Genomic DNA, 26,946 nt, shown 5'->3' on the forward strand with positions numbered 1-26,946 from the left:
TGTAAACAACACAAAGCATAATTTGGAAAACACAAGATGTTGATCAAGAAATCAAATCAGGAATTTCTTCAACCAGAAAGTGGGGATTATGTGGAACTCATTACCAGACAGTGGTTTGAGTGAATAATACATATGCATTTACCAGGGAGCTAAAGGCTAAGGAGGAGAAAGAATTGGAGTATGACACTGATAAACTTAAATGAAAAGAAAGGCCTGTGTAAAGCACAAATACTGGCTTGGACCAGTTGAGTCAAATGGCCTGTTTCTACATTATAAATTCTACATACAAACATATGTGGAACAATGGTGATAGTCAGTAAACACAAGTGATAGCTATCTACTTGGACTTCAAACAGATGGCATTGGCTTTGACGCTGATGTACTCTGCCATGATTTATATGTACGTACTGATCTCTCTCTTTCTTGGTTCGGTCTCAAATGTACGTAGTCACAGTGGACAGGATTTTATGGGTCTTTGTTGGCAGGTCAACAAGACCATAAAACATTCTGGCACTTCCACACTATCTTCACACCTCTGCACAATTGTGACACAGGCAGGAGGGGCTCAGGAAGGATGATTGAAGACCAGCAGGTAATCCCACTCAGGCAAGAGGCCTATTTCCATTACAGGTTCCCCTTCAATATTGGTCACTTCACCACCACACTCATCCCCCAAGTGCTCCCTTCACAACTTTTGACCACACATGAAGACCACAAACTTCTGTAACTTGGGGCTCTGGTACTTGGAATCTAGGAGTCTTCATTGTCCCAGCAGTGGATATTACTTAGCAATGACATAAAGAGTATCTGGCTAATTGGATTAGCCAACTGCACTCAGAGGTGGGTCTTCCACTTGAATGAAGTGCAGAAGCTTCACCTCCTGCCAACTAACAGTCCTTGAGACTTCAGTTAGTGGCAAAGCATGTGTTACCTGCTAACATGTCCAGTAGCAGAGCAGGAAACCCTGGCATCAGATAAATTCTGCCCAATTTTTTATTTAACCTGAGCCAAGCTGCTAAACCACACACACCCACCAAACACTGGCTACATTCACCTCAGGGCATTTCTCCCACCATGTACTATACACCCTTTCCACAAAAAAACACAGCATAAGACCGTAAGACATTGGAGCAGAAATTAGGCCATTCAGCTCATCGGGTCTGCACCACCATTCAATCATGGCTGAAAAGTTTCACAACCCCATTCTCCTGCTTTCTCCCTGTAACCCCTGACCCTCGAGAACCTCTCTCAGTCTTAAATATACTGAATGACCTGGCCTCCACAGCCTTCTGTGGCAATGAATTCCATCGATTCAACACTCTCTGGCTGAAGAAGTTTCTCCATATCTCCGTTCTAAAAGATATTCCCTTTACTTGAAGGCTGTGCCCCCAGGTCCTAGTCTCTCTTATCATTCAAAACACCTTCCCAACATCTACTCTGTCCAGGCCATTCAATATTCTGTATGTTTCAATTAGATCCCTCCTCCCCCTCTCATTCTTCTAAACTCCATCAAGTATAGACCCGGAGTCCTCAAACATTCCTTATATGTTTAGCTTTTCATTCCTGGGACCATTTTCGTGAACCTCCTCTGAACACGCTCTCAGGCCAGTACATTCTTCCTGAGATATGGGGCTCAAAACTGCACACAATACTCCAAATGTGGTCTGACCAGAGCCTTATAGAGCCTCAGAAGAACATCTCTGCTTTTATATTCAAGTCCTCTCAAAATAAATGCCATCATAAATGTGGTACGGTGGCTCAACAGTTAGCACTGCTGCCTCACAGCACCAGGGTCCCACCGTCAATTCCAGCCTCAGGCAACTGTCTGTGTGGAGTTTGCAGATTCGCCCTGTGTCTGTGTGGGTTTCCTCCAGGTGCTCCTGTTTCCTCCCACAGTCCAAAGATGTGCAGGCCAGGTGAATTGGCCATGGTAAATTGCCCATAGTGTTAGGTGCATTAGTCAGAGGGAAATGGGTCTGGGTGGGTTACTCTTCAGAGGGTCGGTGTGGACTTGTTGGGCTGAAGGGCCTATTTCCACACTGTAGGGAATCTAATCTAATCTAATTGCATTTCCTTCCTAACTATTGACTCAACCTGCAAGTATATCTTGAGAGGATCCTGGAATAGAACTCTTTGCAATCCAGACTTCTGAATTTTCTCCCCATTTAGAAAATAGTCGATGCCTCTATGCTTCCTACCAACATGCATGACCTCTCACTTTCCTGTATTGTACTCCATCTGCCACTTCTTTGCCCACTCTCCCAACCTGTCCAAATCCTTCTGCAGTCTCCCCACTTTCTCAGTACTACCTGTCCTGCTACCTTTTTTGTATCATCTGCAAACTTAGCCAGAATGCCTTCAGTTCCTTCATCAAGATTGTTAATGTATAAAGTGGTGAGCCTCGCAGAACTCCACCTGTCACCATCTGCCATCCTGACAGGGACCCTTTTATCCCCACTCTCTGCTTCCTGCCACAGCCGAGCTACTATCCATGTCAGCACCTTGCCTCTAACACCATTGGCCCTTACCTTACTCAATAACCTCCTGTGTGGCACCTTGTCAAAGGCAGTCTTGAAATCCATTGGCATTCCTGGGTCTAACCTGCTCATTACTTCCTCAAAGATGTCTAGCAGATTTGTCAGGCGTGACCTCCCCTTGATGAAACATACTGACTTTGCCCTGTTTTACCATACACTTCCAAGTATTCAGAAATCTCATCCTTCACAATGGGTTCCAGGATCATACCCATGACAGAAGTTAGGCTAATCAGTCAGCGACTTTCCATCTTTTCCCTTACTCCCCTTTTAAAGAGGAGTGTCACGTCAGAGGTTTTCCAGTCCTCTGGGACCCTCCTTAATTCTAGCGACTCCTGAAAGATCATTGCTAGTGCCTCCACTACTTCTTCAGCTACCTATCTCCCTTAGGCGTCTGGAGTGTAGTCCATCTGGTCCAGGTGATTTTTATCCGCCCTCAGGCCATTCAGTTTTTCGAGCACCTTCTCCTTGGTGATAGCCACTATACTCAGCTCTGCTCCCTCACTCTCTTGAATTTTTATTACTCATGTCTTCCATCATAAAGACTGTCACAAAGTAATTAGTTCCTCAGTTCTTCAGCCACTTCCTTGTTCCCCACTACTATCTCTCCAGCAATCAGTATCCACAATACTCCAAAAGTAGTCTGACCAGAGCCTATCTTTTATAGTAGACTTGGGAATTCTAGTCTAGGAAAATTTGCGGGTTGAGTAAGTAGTTAGGAAAAAGTGCAATGATGGCATTTATATATCTAATGAAACCCTTATAGCCTTCCTTTATATTACTAGTTAGCATACCCGCATATCTCCATCTTTATTTTTTTTTGTTGCCCCCTGTTGGTTTTTGTAAGCTTCCCAATCCTCTGGTTTCCCACTGCTTGTCACCACATTATATGCTTTCTGTTTTGCTTTTATGCTATCCCTGACTTCCCTAGTCAACCATGGTTACTTCATTCCCCCCTGTACCGTGCTTCTTTTACCTCGGGATGAATCCCTGCTGTGCTTCTCTGAGTTATTCCCAGAAACTCCTGCCACTGCTGTTCCACTGTCTTTCCTGCTAGGCACCTCTCCCAGTCAATTCTACCCAGCTCCTCCCACATTCCTCTGTAGTTGTCTTTATTCAACTGTAGTACTGTTATGTGTGATTCTGACTTCTCCCTCTCAAATGGCAGATTAAATTCAAATACATTATGATCACTGCCTCATAAGGATTCCTTCACCTTAAGCTCCCTTATCAAGTCTGCCTTATTGCACAACACCAAATCCAGTATTGCCTGTTCCCTAATGGGCTCCATCAGAAGCTGCTCCAAAGAGCCATCTTGTAGGCATTCCACAAATTCCTTTCCTTGCAATCCACTACCAACGTGATTTTCCCAGTCCACTGCAAATTGAAATTCCCCATGATCACTGTAACTTTGCTTTTCCCACACATTTTTTCTATCTCTTGGTGTATCTTGCGCCCCAGCTCCTGCTTACTTTTCAGAGGCCTGTGTATAACTCCAACTATGGTGTTTTAATCTTTACGGTTCCTCAATTCTACTCACATAGGTTCTACACTATCGGACCTTACTTCATTCGCTTACTATCGGTTTAATTTCATTTCTTACTAATAAGGCAACCCCACTGCCTGTGCCCACCTGCCTATCTTTTCAATGAGATGTATATTCTTGAATATTCAGCTCCCAATCCTGAACCCCTTGCAGCCATGTCTCCATGATGCCCACCATGTCTTACCTGCCAATTTCGATGTGCGCCACAAGCTCATTTCCCTTATTCCTTATACTGCATGCATTCAGAAATAACACTTTCAGTCATGTATTAACTATCCTTCTTTTCATTGTCATTCGTTTGTCCAGTGTGCTTGAAGTTTGATTGCTAACCCTTTCCATGCACACTGGCTTATTTGTGTCTGTGCTTGAGAGCATGTCCCCAACAAAGTCACTGGCCAGTTCTTCCAGCATCTACTTAGCTCCTTAGATCAATGCTCTCAAACATAGCACTTCCAAACTCCACTGTTACAACACTCTCCCAACATTCCCCCAGCTGGTATTCATTTTGTTATTTTAGTCATTAATAAGCAAAGAATGGTCAGTAGTTTTCAGTATCAAGAACCTACCATAAACGTTAACTGGTTTAGTTTAAATATTTATAGGTGTATATCTATACTGCTAAGTGCAAGGACTAATCTCAGCTGTGAGGCAAAGCTGCTGTGAGATACTCACTGTGATAGCATTAGCATCGCACATTCAATTGGAGTCATTAGTCTACGAATTACATCTTCGGTGAGAAGTTCAGGACAGTGAGCCACAAAACTCCTCATAGCTGCAGGAGAGAGGAAGAAGTAGGTTCTGTTTTTAAAAATATTGCTCATTTTCTTAAAACATTTTTCCTCACAGCCTCCTCTCCATCTCCACTGAAGGTACTGAAATCTCACGCAGCACTGTATTCACATTTGTCAAGAACTGTGTCCAAGTGGTCATTCCTCAGTGGACTGTACTGAAGAAATGGGAACCAACAGAGGAAAGCACAGTGGATGCACACCGACACTACAATTAGCTAAAAAATAACACTTCTTAAAAGCAAATAGAAATACCAACTCTTTCAGCCTAGTGACTTATTTCTTCCACAGAGTGGTGAGAAGACACGTTTGTTACCATTTGTAGTTGAAGAAGATACTTTTGAGATCTTGAAGGGAAACGTTGGGAAAGCTATGACGGAAAATGCAATTAAGGAGGGGAGGGGTGGTTTAGGATGCGGAATTGGGATTAAAGTAGGTGGTGGCTTAACGTGACTTTTAACATGGCAGACAGCAATATAGCTAAAAGGCCTGCTATTCAAATTTCACTCCAATCATACCAATGATCTTATGCTGAACAGGTGACCAGTAGGGGAGTTTAATAATCCACAAACAATGCCATGAAAGACATTAGCCGATATAATCAAGAGGATGAAAGATTACTAGCGGTATGTAGAAAGTAGAGTTGAGGTTAAAATCAGATCAATCATTATCTTATTGAACAATGGGCCAGGCTCAAAGGACTGAATGGTCGACTCTTGTTCGTATAGAGTCATAGAAATGTACAGCACTGAAACAGACCACTTTGGTCCAACTAGTCCATGCCGACCAGATATCTTTAATAAATCTAGTCCCATTTGCCAGCATTTGGCCCATATCCTTCCTAGTCATATACCCATCCAGATTCCTTTTAAATGTTGTAATTGTACTAGCCTCCACCACTTCCTCTGGCAGCTCATTCCATACATGCACCACCCTCGGAGAGAAAAAATTGCCCCTTAGGTCCCTTTTAAATCTTCCGCCTCTCACCTTAAACATATGCCCTCTAGCTTTGGGTTCCCCATCCTACAGAAAAGGCCTTGGCTGTTCACTGCATCCAAGCCCTCACAATTCTTTAAACTTCCATGAAGTCACCCCTCAGCTTCCAACACACTAAGGAAAACAGCCTCAGTCTAATCAGCCTTTCCAGATAGCTTAAAACATTAAATCCTGGCACCATCCTTGTAAATCTTTTCTAAACCCTTTCAAGTTTCACAAAATTCTTCCTATAGCAGGGAGACCAAGATTAGACACTATACAGTAATTCTGTATGGTGTACAGTAATATGGTGGTGCTGTTCTTGTGCAATCCCATGTTATAAGAAAATTGTGTTAGCAGCACCATTTAAAGTAACGGGGCTGGAATTGCAATAAAACTTCATATAAAACTTTAGAAACAGTGCCCCCACTTTGTCAATTGTATAACAGCGAATTGCTGTTAACGAAACGTGCGTTATAGCAGATTTGACCTGCATTCCAAAAGTGCCTTAACCAATGTCCTCCACAGCTGCAACATGACCTCTCAACTCCTATGCTCAATGCTCTGACCAACAAAGGAAAGCATACTGGAACTCCACTTTCAAAGAACTATGAACCCGCACTCCAAGATCTCTTTGTTCAGCAACATTCCCCATGACCTTACCATTAAGTGTATATGTCCTTCTCTGATTTGTCTTTCCACAATGCACCACCTCACATTTATCTAAATTACACTCCATCTGCCACTCCTCAGCCCATTGGCCCAACTGATCGCTATCCCGTAACCTTTTTCGCTGTCCACTATACCTCTAATTTTGGTATCGTCTATTAACTGTATCTCCTACATTCACATCCAAATCATTTATACAAATGACAAAAAGCAGTGAACACAGCACTGATCCTTGCAGCACACCACTAGTCACAGACCTCTAGTCCAAAAAACAACCCTCCATTACCACCCTGGTCTCCTACCTTCGAGCCAATTCTGTATCAAATGGCCAGTTCTCCCAGTATTCCAAGTGATCTAACCTTACTAACCAGCCTACCGTGAGTTCGGAGGAACAGTCACCAGACCTGAAATGTTAACTCTGATTTCTTTTCACAGATGCTGCCAGACCTGTTGGGCTTTTCCAGCAACTTCTGTTTATCAAAACCTTACCGAACGCCTTACTGAAGTCATTATGGATCACGTCCACCACTCTGCCTTGCTCAATCCTTTCTGTCACTTCTTCAAAAAACTCAATCAAGCTGGTGACACATGATTTGTTGAGAGTTGTTCCTTACCACATAATGCACCAGCTCGCCCCTCCAGGGTCACTTGCCACGTAAAGGAATCTCCTCGAGCTTTCTCCGCTTCCAGTTCTTTTAGGGAACGTGGAAACACATTGCGCCACAGAAGCAGCATCTTGGGGAGATGATATCGAACAACTGAAGGGCCTGAGGGAAAAGGTTAACATTTCATCTATAGATAGAGGCTTAGCAAGAACACATCTGCATGGTCATAAACATTAAGCCATTTAAGCTGTAGAGAAGTTGCTGCCTCAAAATAATAACCTGAATAGAGTCTAACCAACCCCTACTTCACTGCTGATTACTAGAGAAATTTGAGCCAAATTCCTGGATACTAATCCAATCTGTGGAAGCAGTAAACAAAAGACTACGCTTTGAAATCGTCATAACTACTCACTACCTGACAGTTTCCATGGATACAAGCTGTGGCTATAATATAAAACCTCAATAGTGAGTGGCGTTTAGAGTTTTGGATTCTAACTTGACCTTCCGAAGGAAGGGGTATGTGGTCCATACTGGCAGAACGACAGAGAGGTGGTGATGGCCTAGTGGTATTATCACTGGACTATTTAGGTCTCTGAATTAATAGTTTCAAATCCAGCCTTCATATACAAGCCTAGGCTTATCAATGCACCCAAGAGAAGTCATCCAGCCCAAAACAATGGCAGATCTTGGAATATGAATTCAAAAAAAAATCTGGAATTAAGAGTCTAATGATGACCATTGTTGATTGCTGGAAAAATCCATCTGGTTCATTAATGTCCATTTAGGAAAGATCTGCTGTCCTTGCCTGGTCTGGCACACCGGACTTCAGACTCTCAACAATTTGGTTGATTTTTTAATTGGCCTGTCGACAATTAGGAATTGGGAATAAATGCTGAACTGGCCAGTGATGCCCACATTTGTGGGCAGCACGGTGGCACAGTGATTAGCACTGCTGTCTCACAGCGTCTGAGACCCGGGTTCAATTCCCGACTCAGGCGACTGACTGTGTGGAGTTTGCACGTTCTCCCCGTGTCTGCGTGGGTTTCCTCCGGGTGCTCCGGTTTCCTCCCACAGTCCAAAGATGTGCGGGTCAGGTGAATTGGCCATGCTAAATTGCCCGTAGTGTTAGGTAAGGGATAAATGTAGGGGTATGGGTGGGTTGCGCTTCGGTGGGTCGGTGTGGACTTGTTGGGCCGAAGAGCCTGTTTCCACACTGTAAGTAATCTAATCTAATCTAACCTTGTGAATGACTAAAAGAAAATAAAGATAAAATACTGCAGATGCTGGGAACCTGAAGCAAACACAGAATGCTGGAGAAACTCAGGTTTGGCAGCATCCATGGTGAGAGAACATGAGTTTGTTCAGAGCCAACATTTCAAGTTCGGTATGAACTGAAGAGGAGATAACATTAACTCAGTTTCTCTCTCCACAGAATGGTAGGAGATCTGCTGAAATTCTTCAGCATTGTGTCTGCAGCAGAACGACAGTGGATGGTACAAATAGTGTCATAGGGAATCATGTTGAGGAAGTGGTAATGTTCCAAAAGCAATGTACTACCTAAAGCTACACTGGACTTAAATGATCTTGTCCAAAGTAGCTCCCTCAACAACTGCAGGTGGATATTTAGCCTGTTATGTCATTCTTGGTGAAGGTGAATGAGTGTACAGTTGGTCATTTATCCCTTGGACTGGCTGGTCTGCTGAATACACATATCCTCTCTAAAATATAGAGCTGACCACTCTCAGTCCACATCCTATTGTTCCAAATAATTGACAATGTCACTTATAACTAGTCTAAGCATGGTTGCAGGAATTGGAAATGATGCCATGTAAGATGGGTGCTCTACTGAAGTGGGGCAGGCAGTCATTGCCAGGGTAGATGTGAGGGAAGTGGAATCTGCACCTGACTGTGCTATGCTCAGTTCCAGACTGTGCTGGAATTGCTCACAGCCAACACCAAAGAACCAAAAAAGTTCTGTATTCCTTTTGTCTGCTCAGTAATTTTACAAGAATGTAATGCTGTGAACTGCTGTATTAGCAGGTTCTTAGGTTCAGTGTCCTCCATATACAAACCTAGGCTCATCAACGCTCCCAGGAGAAGCCACCCAGCCTGCGTGCGTTGTAGTGACAGGCGGCTGTTCTGAGAAGCTGTGCGCAACAGGTCCTCCGCAATACTCACCACCATCTACAGAGAAAGAGATGGAAGCAAATCAACACAGCAGACATGTGGAGGCTATTTAAGGAGCAGTTGTTGTGAGTGATGCACAAATTTGTTCCTCTGAGACAGGTAAGGGGTAAGACTAAGGAACCTTGGATGACGAGAACAGAGGAACTTCTCTTCAAAAGGGAAGTGGCAGCATATATAAGGTGGAGGAAGCAAGGATCTAGCACAGCTCTAGAGGATTACAGGCTTGCTAGAAAGGAGCTCAGAAATGGACTAAGGAGAGCCAGGAGGAGGCATGAGAAAGGCTTGGCAAGACGGATAAGGGAGAACCCAAAGGTGTTTTACTCATACATGAGAAATAAGAGAATGGTCAGGGAGAAGGTAGGGCCGATCAGGGATAGCAGAGGGAACTTGTGTGTGGAATCTGAGCAGATAGGGGAAGCCCTAAATGAGTTTTTTGTTTCAGTTTTCACCAAAGAAATGGAACTTGTTGTAAATGAAAACTTAGAAGAGCTGGGATACAGTCTTGACCAGATCAAGATTGATGAAGTTGATGTGCTAGAAATTTTGGAAAACATTAAGATTTGATAAGTCCCAAGGGTCAGACCAGATTTATCCTAGGCCGCTCCAGGAAGAGAGAAAGGAGATTGCTCAGCCGCTGGTGAGGATATTTACCTCTTCGCTCTCCATGGGAGTCGTATACCGGAGGATTGGAAGGAGGCAAATGTTGTTCCACTTTTCAAGAAGGATAATAGAGAAATCCCTGGCAATTACAGACCAGTCAGTCTTATGTCTGTGGTCAGCAAAGTTGTGGAAAGAATTCTGAGGGATAGGATTTATGACTATTTGGCAAAGCATAGTGCGATTAAAGGTAATCGGCATGGCTTTGTGAGGGGAAGGTCATGCCTCACAAATCTTATCGAGTTCTTTAAGGATGTGTCAAGACAGGTCGACGATGTAGAGCAGTGGATGTGGTGTATATGGATTTCAGTAAGGCATTTGATAGGGTTCCCCATGGTAGGCTCATTCATAAAGTCGGGAAGTATGGGATACAGGGGGATTTGGCTATCTGGATTCAGAATTGGCTGGCTGACAGAAGGCAAAGAGTGGTTGTAAATAGAAAATATTCTGCTTGGAGGACAGTGTTGAGTGGGGTCCCGCAGGGCTCTGTTCTTGGGCCTCTGCTCTTTGTAGTTTCTATAAATGACTTGGATGAGGAGGTTGAGGGGTGGGTTAGTAAACTTGCAGATGATACAAAAGTTGGAGGTGTTGTCGATAGTATAGAGGACTACTGCAGGCTGCAGCGCGACATAGGATGCAGAGCTGGGATGAGAAATGGCAGATGGAGTTCAACCTGGATAAATGCAAAGTGATGCATTTTGGAAGGTCGAACTCAAATGCTGAATATAGGATTAAAAACAGGATTCTTGGCAGTGTGGAGGAACAGAGGGATCTGGGTGTGCATGTACGTAGATCCCTCAAAGTTGCCATCCAGGTGGATAGGGTTGTTAAGAAAGCATATGGTGTTTTAGCTTTCATTAACAGGGGGATCGAGTTTAAGAGCCACAAGGTTTTGCTGCAGCTCTACAAGTCCCTGGTGAGGCCACACTTGGAATATGGTGTCCAGTTCTGGTTGCCCTACTATAGGAAAGGTACAGAGACTTTGGAGAGGGCGCAAAGAAGGTTTACGAGGATGTTGCCTAGCCTGGAGGGCTTGCTGTATGAAGAAAGGTTGAATAAGCTCAGACTTTTCTCTCTGGAGAGAAGGAGGAAGAGAGGAGACCTGATCGAGGTGTACAAAATAATGAGAGGAATAGATAGAGTCAATAGCCAGAGACCTTTCCCCAGGGCAGGACTGACTGATACGAGAAGTCATAGTTTGAAGATATTAGGAGGAAGGTATTAAGGAGACATCAGAGGTAGGTTCTTTACGCAGAGAGTTGTGAATGCATGGAATGCATTGCAGGTTGAGGTGGTGGAAGTGAAGTCATTGGGGACATTTAAGCGACTGCTGGACATGGATAGCAGTGAATTGAGGTGTGCGTAGGTTAAGTTACTATTTTACATTAGGATTAAGTCTCGGCACAATATCGTGGGTCTAAGGGCCTGTTCTGTGCTGTACTTTTTGATGTTCTATGTTCTATAATTCATAACATGCAATCAGAATACTGGGAACTAAATCTCACTTACATCAGAAACAGGGACTTCTCCTTCAAGCAGAGGTGGTTAAGGGAGATAGCAAAACTTAAGAATAGATTTGATGGAGTAAATACAGAGCAATAGTTTCCCAGAAGTGGCACAGGGATCAATAACCAAAAAGGATAAAGATTTAGTATAATCAGAAAAAGAACCAGAAACGAGATGATAATTTTTTAAATGGAACAAATTGTTACAATCTGGAACGTGTTGCCTGATAAACAGTGACAGCAGCTTCAATAGTAACTTGCTAAAGGGAATAACTGATATAGTTAGAAAATAAACTGTAATTTGGTGGGGAAAGAACAGGAGAGGAAAGCAAATTGAGTAGCTTTTTCCAAAGAGCTGAATACACAATCCTATGCCATTATAAAGTCATTACAGCCAGCAACCTTTCAGATTTGTTCAGTTCAGCTGCAGAGTAAAATTTCCTCTGCACTTTCCCAGGAGAGCACACAGCCCAAGAAATGATAAAGAACAAAAGAAAGGATTTTCAGAGTTTGTCATCAGATGGGTTTTATTCTCATTAGTCTGGGTGAGATTTGAACTCTTATTTGAGAATTGCATCCAGTGTAGCTCTTAGATCTCATAGCATGCTGTGCTGACTGATGTGACTCAGTTGATAGTACTCATACCTCTGGATCAGAAAATCACAGGGTCAGGTCCCCTGAAACTTGAGTACCTAAATCTATTAAACAGTCCCAACCAGCATTGAGAGAGTGTGCTGCACTTTATACCATTTTTCAGATGAGATGTTAAACTGAGGCCTTGTTTTCCCGTCAGATAAATGTAGGAAAGCTCACAGCAATATTGTGAAGAGAATAGACATTCACCCTGGTACTATGACCAAATTTAGCTCTTAACCAGTATTACTAAAACATATCACCTGCCATTGATGGATTGCTTTGTGAGAGCTTGCCTTGTGCAAATCTGCAGTTGTACCTCCAACATTACAACAGTGACTGCATTTCACTCACCGTAAAATGCTTTGGCACACCCTGAGGTCAAGAAAGGCCCTATACAAATGCCAGTCTTTGCACTTACTTTTCCTTTGGCATGAGGAATTCCAAGAGGGCACTGGTGTACACTGCCCAGCAATGCAGCCATTGCAAAACTGTATCCAGTGACAGCTTCTGGTGATGTCTTCAGACTGTTGATGCGTTCTGCACAGCTGTCCAGCAGTGGAGTCAGCTGGTAAGGCAATGCCACAGCTATAGAGCGCATGCACCAGGCGGCACCTAGTCTGGCTGCCATACTAGGATGAAGGAGGACTGAGGTCACTGTCTCCAGAAGACCTTTGAAGAAGAGGCAAAAAAAAAATCAAGAATCAATGGTAAAATATCAAACTATCTTTTCTAAATCCCAAGACATTTAATTTGGAGACTTTATTTTATCAATGATTGTTCTGTAATATTTTAAAATTTAGATTCTGAGCAAATTCTTTCTCCAGGCACAAAGAACAAAGATGAACTGTGATTGGGATGTATCTCTCCAGCCAGCAACATAGCTCCAGTCATTAGATGGCAGGATACATGTTTACTGTGCTACAGAAAACATGCTGAAATAATGATTAGAACCCAGCTGCAGTACTGTATATAATTCTGGTCATCAAACTTTAGGAAAGATGACAAGGCCCTGGAGAGAATACAGAAGGGGTTTACACAAATGACACCTGGGATGAAGGACTTCTATTATGTGAAAACTCTGGAGATGCTGAGATTAATCTTCCCTTCTCTCAGGAATTTAATAAGAATTGCTCAAAGTTATAATGGACTATATAGAAAGTTTACACTGGCTAGTTAGTCAAAGTCTTAAAAATAGTTAGAACAGAATTGGAGGGGAAGCCAGGGTAACTTATTTCACATAGACAGTTGTTCTAAGCTGGAACTGACTATTTGGTTGATGGAGCAGAACCACAGTAACATTCAAAAGGCAATTGAACATGTGCTTGAAGATAATTCATTAGGGGGAAAAAGCTGGAGTGCGAGATTAAGACAAACAGAACTTGCCAAGAGCCGGTACAAGGAATACAGGCCTCCGTCTTGTGGTGTAAAATTCTACGTTCACTCCCAGCTGAGAATACAGGCCTCACGCTTTTATCTTGCACTTATTCACTGAACTATACTTGCCCTACAGTCCTAATACATACCATGCAGAGCAATTGTGGGATCTTGACAGTCTCAGATTCCAGACTGTAGACAGCTATTCAATCCTACTCATTCATCTCTACTCTTGGAAGGCTTTTTTCTTTGAAAAGCAGGTGTCACTAAAATGCCCTGCCTCCTTTCACTGTGGATTTGCCTTCAGCTGTCTTGGCCACAAGCTCTGGAATTCCCTCATTAAAACTTTACAATGATCGTTAAGAGTTTTTCTTAAAATCTACATCTGACCAAACTGTAGGTCACCTAATCCACGTACTCCTTCATTAACTCAGTGGGTGATTTTTGCTTAAAAACATTTCTGTGAAAATTTCAGCTGCGGTTCAGTAGATAGCACTTTCACCTCTGGGACACAAGATTGGGAGTTTGATCCCATCCAGGACACGAGCACTAAAATCAAGGCTGACACTTCAGTAAGCCCTCTTGGATAAAAAGATCCTAGGATACTATTCAACACCAGGGGAGTAAACCTCGATGCTGTGATTAATCTTTATAATCGCAATATAACAATAAAATAAGTTATCCGATCATTATCACATAACCAGTTGTAAGAAACTACTGAGAGCAAATGGAGTCCTGAATTTCCAACATTACAACAAGACTGCACTTCAGATGTTTTAAACTAGCTTTGGAAGATGGTGAGGCAAAGTACTTAAGATATTTTACTACATTAGAGGTGGCTTACAAATGTAAGCTCCTATTTTTGGCAATACGCTTGTATGAAATTTTGCAGCAACTGCGTGGTCACATACCAATGGTGGGTTCCTGGAGGAGAGGAGAGGCAGTGGCACTTAGACTCTGTACCAGGCTGCCAAGTTCTTGTAGGGCACACACCATCACATGTTGACTGGCAGACACGTCAGCTGCACCTGATTTGTCATTGTTGGCATCGTTCACCACAGATTCTACCATAAATGAAATAAAGAGACTTAAGATCATTAACATGGGTTCATTTTAAATAACATGATTCCCAAACAGAAAACACATATACTGAATTCTATTTCATGCAATGAGTGCATGAAAAACTGAGAAAATAAACAACCCTTATACTTAACAGTTTGATAGGCTTTTTAAGACTGCTTCAAGAGCATTTAAGAATTAATTGCATTTGTGTAGGACTGGAATGACAGACTTGTAGACACGATAAAAGTGCTTCCTGAAAATGGCATTAGTGCATAATAATCCAATAGCTTCATGGCCCATATCACTGAAACTGGCTTTTTACTTCCAGACATTAAAGTGCACTAGGGTTTGAAGTGCGAGTTTCAGAATGACTTGTCCAGGGTTCCAATAACATAATCACAAAATATATTTGCAGACTAATAGTTTGGTCAATCAGATCGAGGTTCCAGAAATGAAACGAAAGGAATAGACTCAGAACTCCCCATTGTCAGATAAAACATTGGCCATTTGATTCAACCACACCTTCAGTATATAAACCCCACTCAATAAAATAGCCATCATCCCATTTACCAAACTTACACTCAAAGCCATTCAAGACCTTCTCCTTCAGCTATCTATTGGGAATGGATTCCCAGGTAACTCAAATGTTAGGAGTACAGGACAGACAGAAACAGCTGTAATGGCAGATTTTTTAAAAAACATTTTCCACAAATTTTCAGGAGGCAGATCAATCATAATCGGAAAGAAAACTAATTCACTGCAAAAACTAGCTGACAAAATAATTTGAAGTTATGTAGTTAGGCTGACCACTGTGAACCTTCTATAAATTGCCAGTAAAGGGAAAGGAAATCCTGTTGCTGCCATCTAATGGCAGATACGCTGCCACTGGGGATTTGACTGAAGAGTCATAGAGTCACAGAGACGTACAGCACAGAAACAGACCCTTCGGTCCAACTCGTCCACGCTGACCAGATATCCCAACCTAATTTAGTCCCATTTGCCAGCACTTGGCCCGTATCCCTCCAAACCCTTCCTATTCACATACCATCCAAATACGCTTTTAAATAATAAAATTGTACCAGCCTCCACCATTTCCTCTGGCAGCTCATTCCATACACACACCACCCTCTGCGTGAAAAAGTTGCCCCTTAGTTTCCTTTTATATCTTTCCTCTCTCACCCTAAACCTATGCCCTCTAGTTATGCACTCTCCCACCCCAGGGAAAAGACCTTGCCCATTTATCCTATCCATGCCCCTCATGCTTTTATATATCTCTGTAAGGTCACTCCTCAGCCTTCGACACTCCAGGGAAAACAGGGTAAAAACAAGGAGTGCAGATGCTGGAAACCAGAGTCTAGATAAGAGTGGTGCTGGAAAAGCACAGCAGGTCAGGCAGCATTCGAGGAGCAGGAAAATCGACGTTTCAGGCAAAAGCACTTCATCAGGAATCGAGGCAGGTGCCTCCAGGGTGGAGAGATAAATGAGAGGGAGGCAGTGGTGGAGAGAAAGTAACATAGAGTACAATAGGTGAATGGGGGAAGGGGATGAAAGTGATAGGTCAGAGAGGAGGGTGGAGTGGATAGGTGGAAAGGAAGGTAGGCAGGTAGGACAGGTCATGAGGACGGTGCTGAGCTGGAATGCTGGAACTGGGATGAGGTAGGGGAAGGGGAAATGAGGAAACTGGTGAAATCCACATTGATGCCATGGGGTTGAAGTGTTCCGAGGGGGAAGATGAGGCGTTCTTCCTTCAGCGTCAGAGTGGGAGGGGAGTTGAAATGTTTGTCTACCCCCCTCCCCCACTCCAACCTCTCACCCTCACAATGTGCAGCCCTCCACTCCCTCTGCTCCAATCCCAACCTCACCATCAAACAAGCAGATAAAGGGAGTGCAGTGGTAGTTTGGCGCACTGACCTCTATGCTGCTGAAGTCAGACACCAACTCGAAGACACCTCCTCCTACCGCCTCCTCGACCATGACCCCCACCAAACCATCATCTCCCAGACCACACAGAACCTCATCACCTCAGGAGATCTTCCACCCACAGCTTCCAACCTCAGTCCGGGAACCCCGCACCACCCGATTCTACCTCCTTCCCAAGATCCACAAGCCTGACCACCCTGGCCGACCCATTGTCTCAGCATACTCGTGTCCCACCAAACTCATCTCCACCTACCTTGACACTGTCCTATCCCCCCTAGTCCAGGAACTCCCCACATACGTTCGAAACACCACCCACACCCTCCACCTCCTCCAAGACTTCAGTTTCCCAGCCCACAATGCCTCATCTTCATCATGGATATCAAATCCCTCTACACCTCCATCTGCCATGACCTTGGCCTCCAAGCCATCCGTTTCTTCCTCTCCCGATGTCCCCATCAGTACCCTTCTGCTGACACTCATTCGTTTGGCTGAACTGGTCCTCACCCTTAACAATTTCTCCTTCGAATCCTCCCACTTCCTCCAGACCAAAGGGCCCCAGCTATGCCTGTCTCTTTGTTGGCTACATAAAACAGTCCATCTTCCGTAGTTACACCGGCACCACTCGCCAGCTCTTCCTCCGCTACATTGATGACTGCATTAGTGCCACCTCATGCTCCCGCGAGGAGGTTGAGCAATTCATCAACTTCGCCAACACATTCCACCCCAACCTTAAATTCACCTGGACCATCTCTGACACCTCCTTCCCCTTCCTGGACTTCTCCATCTCCATTAATGATGATAGACTTGACACTGATATTTTTGACAAACCCACCAACTCCCACAGCTAACTGGATTATACCTCTTCCCACCCTATCTCCTGCAAAAATGCCATCCTGTATTCCCAATTCCTCCGCCTCCGCCATATCTGCTCCCAGGAGGACAGTTCCACCACAGAACACAGCAGATGGCCTCCTCCTTTAGAGACCCGCAATTTGCCTTCCCACATCGTTAAAGATACCCTCCAACACATCCCACCCACATCCCGCACCTCCGCCCTCAGACCCCACCCCTCCAACCGTAACAAGGACAGACCCCCCTGGTGCACACGTTCCACCCTACCAACCTTCGCGTAAACCACATCATCCGACATTTCCACCACCTCCAAACGGACCCCACCACCAGGGATAGATTTCCCTCCCCACCCCTCTCCGCTTTCCGCAAAGACCTTTCCTTCCGTGACTACTTGGTCAGTTCTAAGCCCCCCAACAACCCACCCTCCCTTCCTGGCACCTTCCCCTGCCACCACAGAAATTGCAAAACCTGCGCCAACACCACCTCCCTCACCTCTATCCAAGGCCTCAAAGGAGCCTTCCACATCCAAAGTTTCACCTGCACATCCACCAATATCATTTATTGCATCCGTTGCTCCCGATGTGGTCTCCTCCACATTGGGGAGACTGGACGCCTCCAAGCAGAGTGCTTTAGGGAACATCTCCGGGACACCCACACCAATCAACCACACTGCCCTGTGGCCCAATCTTTCACCTCCCCCTCCCACTCTGCAGAGGTCGTGCAGGTCCTGGGCCTCCTCCACCACTGCTCCTTCACCACCTGATGCCTGGAGGAAGAATGCTTCATCTTCTGCCTCAGAACACTTCAACCTCATGGCATCAATGTGGATTTCACTAATTTCCTAATTTCTCGTTCCCCCACCTCACCTCAACTCCAGCCTTCCAGCTCAGCACTGTACTCATGACCTGTCCTACCTGCCTATCTTCCTTTCCACCTATCCACTCCACCCTCCTCTCTGATCTATCACCTTCATCCCCACTCCCATTCACCTATTGTACTCAATGCTACTTTCTCCCCACCCCCACTCTCCTCTTATTTATCTCTCCACACTGGAGGCACCCTGCCTCTATTCCTGATGAAGGGCTTTTGCCCGAAACGCGGTTTCCTGCTCTTGGATGCTGCCTGATCTGCTGTGCTTTTCCAGCACCACTCTAATCTAAACTCCAGGGAAAACAGCCTGTTTAGTCTCTCCCTACAGCTCAAATCCTCCAACCTGTCAACATCCTTGTAAATCTTTCTGAACCCTTTCAAGTTTCACAACATCTTTCCGATAGGAAGGAGACCAGAATTGCATGCAATATTCCAACAGTGGCCTAACCAATGTCTTGTACAGCCGCAACATGATCTTCCAATTCCTGTACTCAATACTCTGACCAATAAAGGAAAGCATACCAAATGTCTTCTTCACTATCCTATCTACCTGCGACTCTACTTTCAAGGAGCTATGAACTTGCACTCCAAGGTCTCTTTGCTGGGCAACATTCCATAGGACCTTACCATTAAGTGTATAAGTCCTGCTAAGATTTGCTTTCCCAAAATGCAATACCTCGCATTTATCTAAATTAAACTCCATCTGCCACATGTCAGTCCATTTGCCTATCTGATGAAGATCCTGTTGTAACCAGAGGTAACCACCTTCGCTGTCCACTATACCTCCAATTTTGGTGTCATCTGCAAAGTTACTAACTGTACCTCCTATCTTTAAATCTAAATCATTTATATAAATGATGAAAAGTAGTGGACCCAGCACCGATCCTTGTGGCACTCCACTGGTCACAGGCCTCCAGTCTGAAAAACAACCCTTCACCACCAACCTCTGACTTCTACCTTCGAGCCAGTTCTGTATCCAAATGGCTAGTTCTCCCTGTATTCCATTAGATATAACCTTACTAACCAGTCTCCCATGGGGAACCTTGTCACATGCCTTACTGAAGTCCATATAGATCACATCAACCGCTCTGCCCTCATCAATCCTCTTTGTTATTTTTTTTTAAAAAAAAACTCAATCAAGTTTGTGAGACATGATTTCCCACGCACAAAGTCATGTTGACTATCCCTAATCAGTCCTTGCCTCTCCAAATACATGTACATCCTGTCCCTCAGGATTCCCTCCAACAACTTGGCCACCATCGACATCAGACTCACTGGCCTATTGTTCCCTGGCTTGTCCTTATCACCGTTCTTAAATGTTAGCAAACCTCGAGCCTTTTGACACCTCACCTGTGACCATCAATGATACAAATATCTTAGCATGGGGTCCAGCCATCACTTCCCAAGCTTCCCACAGAGGTCTAGGGTACATTTGATTACGTCCAGGGGATTTATCGACTTTTATGCGTTTTAAGATGTATAGCACTTCCTCCTCTGTAATATGAACCTTTTTCAAGATGCCACCATCTTTTTCCACACATTCTATATTTTCCATGTCCTTCGCCACACTGCATACACCGATAGAAAATATTCACTTAGTATTTCCCCCATCTCCTGCAGGTCCATAAAAAGGCTGCCTTGCTGAAGTTTGAGGGGCCCTATTCGCTCCCAACTTACCCTTTTGTCCTTTACGTATTTGTAAATACCTTTTGAATTCTCCTTAACTCTTTGCCAAAGCTATCTCATGTCCCCTTTTTGCCCTCCTGATTTCTCTCTTAAGTATACTCCTACTGCCTTTATACCCTAAGGACTCACTCGATTTCTCCTGACATATGCTTCCTTCTTTTTCTTAATTAAACCCTCAATTTCTCTAGTCATCCAGCATTCCCTACACCTACCAGCCTTTTCTTTCACCCTGACAGGAATATACGTTTGCTGGTCTATCGTTATCTCATTTGTGAAGGCTTCCCATTTTCCAGCTGTCGCTTTACCCGCGAACATTTGTGCTCAATCAGCTTTTGAAAGTTCTTGCCTAATACCATCAAACTTAGCCTTCCTCCAATTTAGAACTTTGTCTGTTAGATCTGGTCTATCCTTTTCCATCACAATTTTAAAATTACTAGAATTATGGTCGCTGGCCCCAAAGTGCTCCCCCACTGACACCTGTCACCTGCCCTGCCTTATTTCCCAACAATAGGTCAAGTTTAGCACCTTCTCTAGTAGGTACATCCACATTCTGAATCAGAAAATTTTCTTGTACACACTTAACAAATTCCTCTCCATCTAAACCCTTAACACGATGGCAGTCCCAGTCTATGTTTGGAAAGTTAAAACCCCCTACCATAACTACCCTATTATTCTTACAGATAAATGATATCTCCTTACAAATTTATTTCTTTATTTCCCTCTAATAGGGGGTATATAATACAATCCCAATAAGGTGATCATCCCTTTCTTATTTCTCAGTTCCACCCAAATAACTTCCCTGGATGTATTTCTGGGAATATCCTCCCTCAGCACAGCTGTAATGCTATCCCTTATCAAAAATGTCACTCACCCTCCTCTCTTGACTCCCTTTCTATCCTTCCTGTAGCATTTGTATCCTGGAATATTAAGTTGCCAGCCCAGTCTATCCCTGAGCTACATTTCTGTAATTGCTAGGATGTCCCAGTCCCATGTTCCTAACCATGCCCTGAGTTCATCTGCCTTCCCTGTTAGGCCCTTTGCATTGAAATAAATGCAGTTTAATTTATCAGTCCTACCTTGTTCTCTGCCCTGACTGTTTAACTCACTTATTTTCTCAACTGCGCTAGTCTCAGATTGATCTCTTCCTTACTATCTCCCTGGGTCCCATGCCCCCCACCCAGAAACATCTGTCTGTGCCCCTGACTAGAGAGTCCCCTAGCACAATCAATATCTTGGGACCCGATGTACCCCTCATTGCATTAGAGCCAGTCTTGATACCAGAAACTTGGCTGTTCGTGCAATATTCCCCTGAAAGTTGATCACCCCCTACATTTACCAATACAGCATACTTGTTTGAAATGGGGATAGCTACAGAAGACTTTTGTACTACTCACCTACCTCTCTTCCCTTTCTTGGAATTAACCCATCTATCTGGCTTTTCCCCCTTCCTATAACAGGCATCCATCTGACCCCCTAGCTCTTGTAAATTCCTCACTGCCTGTAATTGCTGCTCCAAGTGATCCATTCGATCTGACAGGATTCACAACCAACAACGACATTTATTGCAGATACAATCCTCAGTAACCCTTAAACTCTCCTGAAACTCCCACATCCGACAAGAAGAGCATATTACTCTACCAAAGCCCATTTTGCTCCGTCCAATCTACAGATCCGGAAAATAGCATCATTTTATTGCTCTGTAAAACACTGCTCCAGGCTAACTTATTACATATGGCTTATATTTTTAAAAATTACTCAAGAGATCTATCCCAACAAAAACACAAAAAAAATGGGTAGCACAGTGGCACAGTTGTTAGCACTGCTGCCTCACAGCGCCAGAGAACGGGGTTCAATTCCTGCCTCAGGCAACTGTCTGTGTGGAGTTTGCACATTCTCCCAGTGTCTGCGTGGGGTTCCTCCGGTGCTCCAAAAATGTGCAGGTTAGATGAATTGGCCATGCTAAATTGCCTGTAGTGTTAGGTGAAGGGATAAATGTAGGGGAATGGGTCTGGGTGCGTTGCTCTCCAGAGGGTTGGTGAGGGGTACATCGGGTCCCAAGATATTGATTGTGCTAGGGGACTCTCTAGTCAGGGGCACAGACAGATGTTGCTGGGTGGGGGGCATGGGACCCAGGGAGATAGTAAGGAAGAGATCAATCTGAGACTAGCGCAGTTGAGAAAATAAGTGAGTTGTTGGGCCGAAGGGTCTGTTTCCCCACTGTAGGTAATCTAATCATAATCAAGAAAAGACCCACTCTACTCACTAATGTACATTTATAGCCAGGCTATACTTAAAACTATTTACTTTTCTGTTTCTGTGCTGTGACCTCTCCCAAACAGGTTCCTCCAAGATCAGTTGTGAATTTCACTGTTTGTTTTCCGGATCAGATCTGACCCAGGGAGTTCACAAAGCCCATGAAAGGCCAAGAAACACTAGACATGAGCAAATACATTTTCTCAACTCTTTCACCATATCTTGTCGGACTAAACTATGGCGATAATGGTATTAAAATGAACCATTTAGGAAAATGAACAGGAGGAAATGGGACTAACTAGATAACTGGAGCTAGAAATGGGCTAAATAGTGTCCTTCTGATTCTTTGAAGTTATCGGCTTAGTTCACATCCAATGCTAGAAAAATAGCTTCAGTAGAGACAGTCATATACTGTTATGGGAAATGAGAGGGGGAATGGTGTGATTTGAATACCTCTTTTAGAGAAGGCTGAATGGTCACTTTCTATCTTTCTCTTACCCACTGTCTTCATGTGTTTGGCAATGGCCTGACACACATCCTTTGCAGCTGCTATCTGAGCCTTTTCACCAAGGATGCTGCCCACAGTCGCTCGAAGAATGAATGAGACACAACGCCGAGAGTATACTGCTTCCACATGACTTTGAGTGGCCCGGGGATGTGACACAAGCTCTAGGACATGGGTAAGGAATGTCGCAAAGTTACGCTCCAGCCACTGTCCCCCAAGTGTGGTGACAAAAACAACATAAGCCTGAAACAAAGGCAATAGAAAAGGATTAACCAAAGAATTAAAGACACGCAACATCCTTTCTGTCCTCACTTATTGTAGGCAAATTATGTTAATAATTTTCCATTGCCATTGAAGTCCATTTCAAAACTACTGTTTGTAACAAATGAATCAGTCCAGCGCATTTCAAAAGCTGCAAATTCAAAGGTGGCTATTATTATTGTGAAACTGGAGCATGGGACCAGCGACATAGATGAGCAGTGGCAAAGATAGGGCTTATGCCTGAAATGTCAATTCTCCTGCTCCTGGGATGCTGCCTGACCTGCTGCGCTTTTCCAGCACTACACTCTCGACAGTGGCAAAGATAGACAAAAATTGTAGGTGAAGTATTCATGAGAAACACCTCATCCACACTTTTTCACAGTGTATGTTTTTACATAGCCAGAACTGGTGTAGTTCAGGAAAGCACTGCAAAGACCCACCACCTAATGCACTATACCAGCATTGATGGATGTGGTTACAATTAGGGTCAAAGGGTGAGGGGAGGCTTCAGAATCACCGAATCATACAGCAGAGAATGAGAGTGTAAGTGTGCTCATGAAGTCCTGCAGACTTCCCTTTCTGATGCTTATTCAATGTATTTTGAAAATTATTGATCAAGTTTGCACTCTTTCAGAAGTTTGGTGCAATCATTTGAAAATGCTCATAATTTGTGAGAAGATTTGTAGCTCGGGTGCTTGTTGTTGTGTCTTTGTCTCTGAACTCCAATACAACAAATATATCAGCAGAGATATTAAGTCATGCAGCAGTTACTGAAGTATTAATTATTTGAATTGATTTATAGGTGAAAACTTTTTTTTTTAGTTCCAGAACAACGGAATGAGGACATGCCACAACCCAAAGGACTAGCCATGTTACCATACATCAAAAACATTTCTGAACTGACAGCCAGACTACTACGACCACTAGGACTACTTTGTAAGTAGTGTACAAAATCCCATGCAAGGACTGCACAAAACACTACATAGGACAAACAGGAAGACATCTAACTATCCGTATACATGAACACCAACTAGACACGAAACGACATGACCAGCTATCCTCAGTAGCCACACACTCAGATGACAAGCAACATGAGTTCGACTGGGACAACACTACTATTATAGGACAAGCCAAACAGAGAACAGCCAGGGAATTCCTAGAGGCATGGCACTCATCCAGATTCAATCAATAAGCACATCGACCTGGACCCAATATACCAACCACTGCAACGGACAGCTGGAACTGACAACCGGAAGCGGCAGAGACAAACCACTATAAATGCCGGAGGAAAGATCACAGAAGCACTGAGGATGTCACCCAGACAGGGGACGAAATGTCTGCAACACTAATTCCCAGCTTGGCGAACAGAACCACAACAAGAAAATGCTCATGTTCTGGAACAAAAAAAAGCAAAGTTTTCACCTATAAATCAATTCAAATAATTAATACTTCAGTAACTGCTGCATGGCTTAATATCTCTGCTGATATATTTGTTGTATTGGATGAGTTCAGAGACAAAGACACATAATGACACAAAGATATACCTAGTTTTCTGATTACAGCTGACCTTTGTTCAGGAGATCAGGACATAAAATTAGTTTGGTTGCAGCAGAGGAACAGTAGGAGAAGAAAATCATTAATAGGACTGTCTCCATGCCTCCTAACACTACCCACAACGTAGAAGAAAGTATACAAAGAGAAATATTGGGTTTGACATATAATCTGGAAAAATCCAAATCAGTGATCTGGATGAGTAACTCAGAACGCTTTTTGAAAGAGTTACTTACAGCAGCATGTTCTGGGACCAGCCAGAGAGCAGGTTATGTTAGACTTGGTATTGCATAATGTAACAGATTAATGACTTCACAGCTACCACCCCCACCCCCCAGCTAATAGCACCCGCAAGATCACTAAATTTTAGATGTGGTTGGAAAGGGAGAAACCTGGGGCTGACTATTATCTTAAACTTAAATAAAAACAACTATGCTGACATGAAATCTGAGCTAGGTAAAGTTAACTGGCATATTAAGGTGGGGATAGATCAAAAGAGACAGTGACAGACATTTAAGGAGATGTTTCAGAATGAGAATAAGTATATTTCTACTCAAAGTTCTAAAAGAAGGACTCACCATTCATTGTTAACTGAAGAATTTAAGAAAATCATAATACTGAAGAAAAAAGCAAAACTGCAAAAAGGTGAGTAGCAGCTCAAATGAATGGTCAGAATATAAAGAATGGCTGAGAATGACTAATCAGGAGAAAGAAATTAGAGTGAGAGAGGAAGCTAGCTTGGAATTTGAAAACAGACAGCAAGAATTTCACTTGATAAATATAATGGAAAAGAGGAAGTAAACTCAGTGTTGGTCCTCTCAAGGGTGAGGATGGGGAGCTAATAGTAGACAAAAAGGAAATTATGATTGAAATTGACATATGTTGCTTCTGTCTCCACAGCACAAAAACATACAAAAAACATTCAATTATTAGCTGCAAATCAGGGGGTGGAAGAAATAGACACTTAGAGAAATTATAATCACTTGGGAGGCAGAACTAATCAAACTGATGGTGTTGTGAGCTTGCAAGTCTCCGAGCACAAATGGGCGCCTTCCTAGGAACCTTTTTAAAAAACAAATGAGTCTCACAGGGATCTGGGATGCAGCCTCAACATTTTATCATTTACAATGATGTCTTAGACAAGGGCAGTAAAGGCATGGTAGCTAAATTGGCAGATGACACAAAGATTGCTAGGAATATATATTGTGAAGACAATACCAAAGTCTGCATATGGATAAAAGATAACTGAGTGAGTGGACAAAAATGTGGGAGGTGGAGTATCATGTGGGAAAATGTCAATTTATTCATTTTGGAAGACAGAATAAAAATAACCGGAGATTGACTGCAGAGGGATTTAAGCATTCTTGTGCAGGAGTCATAAAACATTAGTATGCAGTACAGCATGAGATCAAGGAGACTAATGGAATGTCATCTTTCATTCTGAGAAGAACTGATACAAAGGTAAGGATGCTATGCTTCAATTATACAGAGTATTGGTGAGGCCACATCTCGAATACTGAATGCAGTTTTGGTCTCCTTAGTTGAAGTCAGAATGATCCCTCCCAAAGCTGGAAAAGTAACCTTAAATCATTTTAGCCCTTTTGGAAACATATCAATATATTAGTGACTCTTCTGAAGAACGATACTTTTCAGAGAAAGGGGTTTCTGAAATTCGTAGTCGTCACCCGCAAAACCTTGTAATTCATCAGCTATAGCATTAAATCTAGAGCAACTCTAAATCAAAATGCTACTTATAGAATGTTTTTCTTACCCTAATTAATCATACACATGATATTATATCTGAAGCTTGATTGGTCAGCTGATCTGTATGTGCCCACTGTGTCTTACCATTCTCCAAGTCCAGTTTCATTTCTGCCTTAAAGATGGTTTACTCAACAGCATAGGTTTCTCACAAAAGAATGCATCAGTATAAATTATGCCAGCTATTTTACATGGAATACAACTCTCATCACTTATAAATTGCTATCACCAAGCCCAAAACAATCAATTTTTAAATATTTTTCACAATGTTTACCAGGATTGCAGCCTTCTAAATCTTTTTTCTCAGCTTCCAATCATCACCAACCTCCTACAATGTGCCAGCTCTGACTCCAGCCAGCAAACTGTTTGACCCTGATTCCAGATCCTTGATGCTACACTCAGTCCCATGCAGCCTTGCTGTCCAGGGCTGTCAACCCCACCTCACCTCTCCAATTCTTATGTCCGTGTTGGGTCAAGGCTTTAATGAGGTTGGGAACTGAGTGGTCCTGACAGAACCCAAGCTAGGAATCCGTGAGCAAGTTATGATGATCAATTGCCACTTGATAGCACTGCTGATTGACATCTTCCATCAATTTACTGATAATTGAGAGTAGACTGCTGGGGCAGTAATTGGCCAGGTTGGACAAGCCTTGTTTTAACGACCAGACATCACTGGGCAATTTTTCATTGTCTTTAGAAGCGAGTGATGTAGTTGTATCCCTGGTACAGCTTATGCAGGTCTGGAGGAG

At 43.4% G+C, this 26,946-nt stretch overlaps 1 protein-coding gene across 2 annotated transcripts in view; it reads right to left on the bottom strand.

Moving 5' to 3' along the window:
• heatr5b (HEAT repeat containing 5B) overlaps positions 1–26,946 on the bottom strand; it is a 124,328-nt gene that overhangs the window by 65,752 nt on the left and 31,630 nt on the right. For both annotated transcript variants that reach the window (XM_060852486.1, XM_060852487.1), the window contains 6 exons: positions 22,618–22,867; positions 14,388–14,540; positions 12,521–12,771; positions 9,190–9,301; positions 7,127–7,279; positions 4,753–4,852 (listed from right to left, as the gene is read on the bottom strand). In XM_060852486.1, the coding sequence (XP_060708469.1) occupies positions 4,753–4,852; positions 7,127–7,279; positions 9,190–9,301; positions 12,521–12,771; positions 14,388–14,540; positions 22,618–22,867 (1,019 nt within the window). The remainder of the gene's footprint in view (positions 1–4,752; positions 4,853–7,126; positions 7,280–9,189; positions 9,302–12,520; positions 12,772–14,387; positions 14,541–22,617; positions 22,868–26,946) is intronic.

The sequence above is a fragment of the Hemiscyllium ocellatum genome, chromosome 3, assembly GCF_020745735.1.
Source record: "Hemiscyllium ocellatum isolate sHemOce1 chromosome 3, sHemOce1.pat.X.cur, whole genome shotgun sequence".
In the NCBI taxonomy this organism is placed as follows: Eukaryota; Metazoa; Chordata; class Chondrichthyes; order Orectolobiformes; family Hemiscylliidae; genus Hemiscyllium; species Hemiscyllium ocellatum.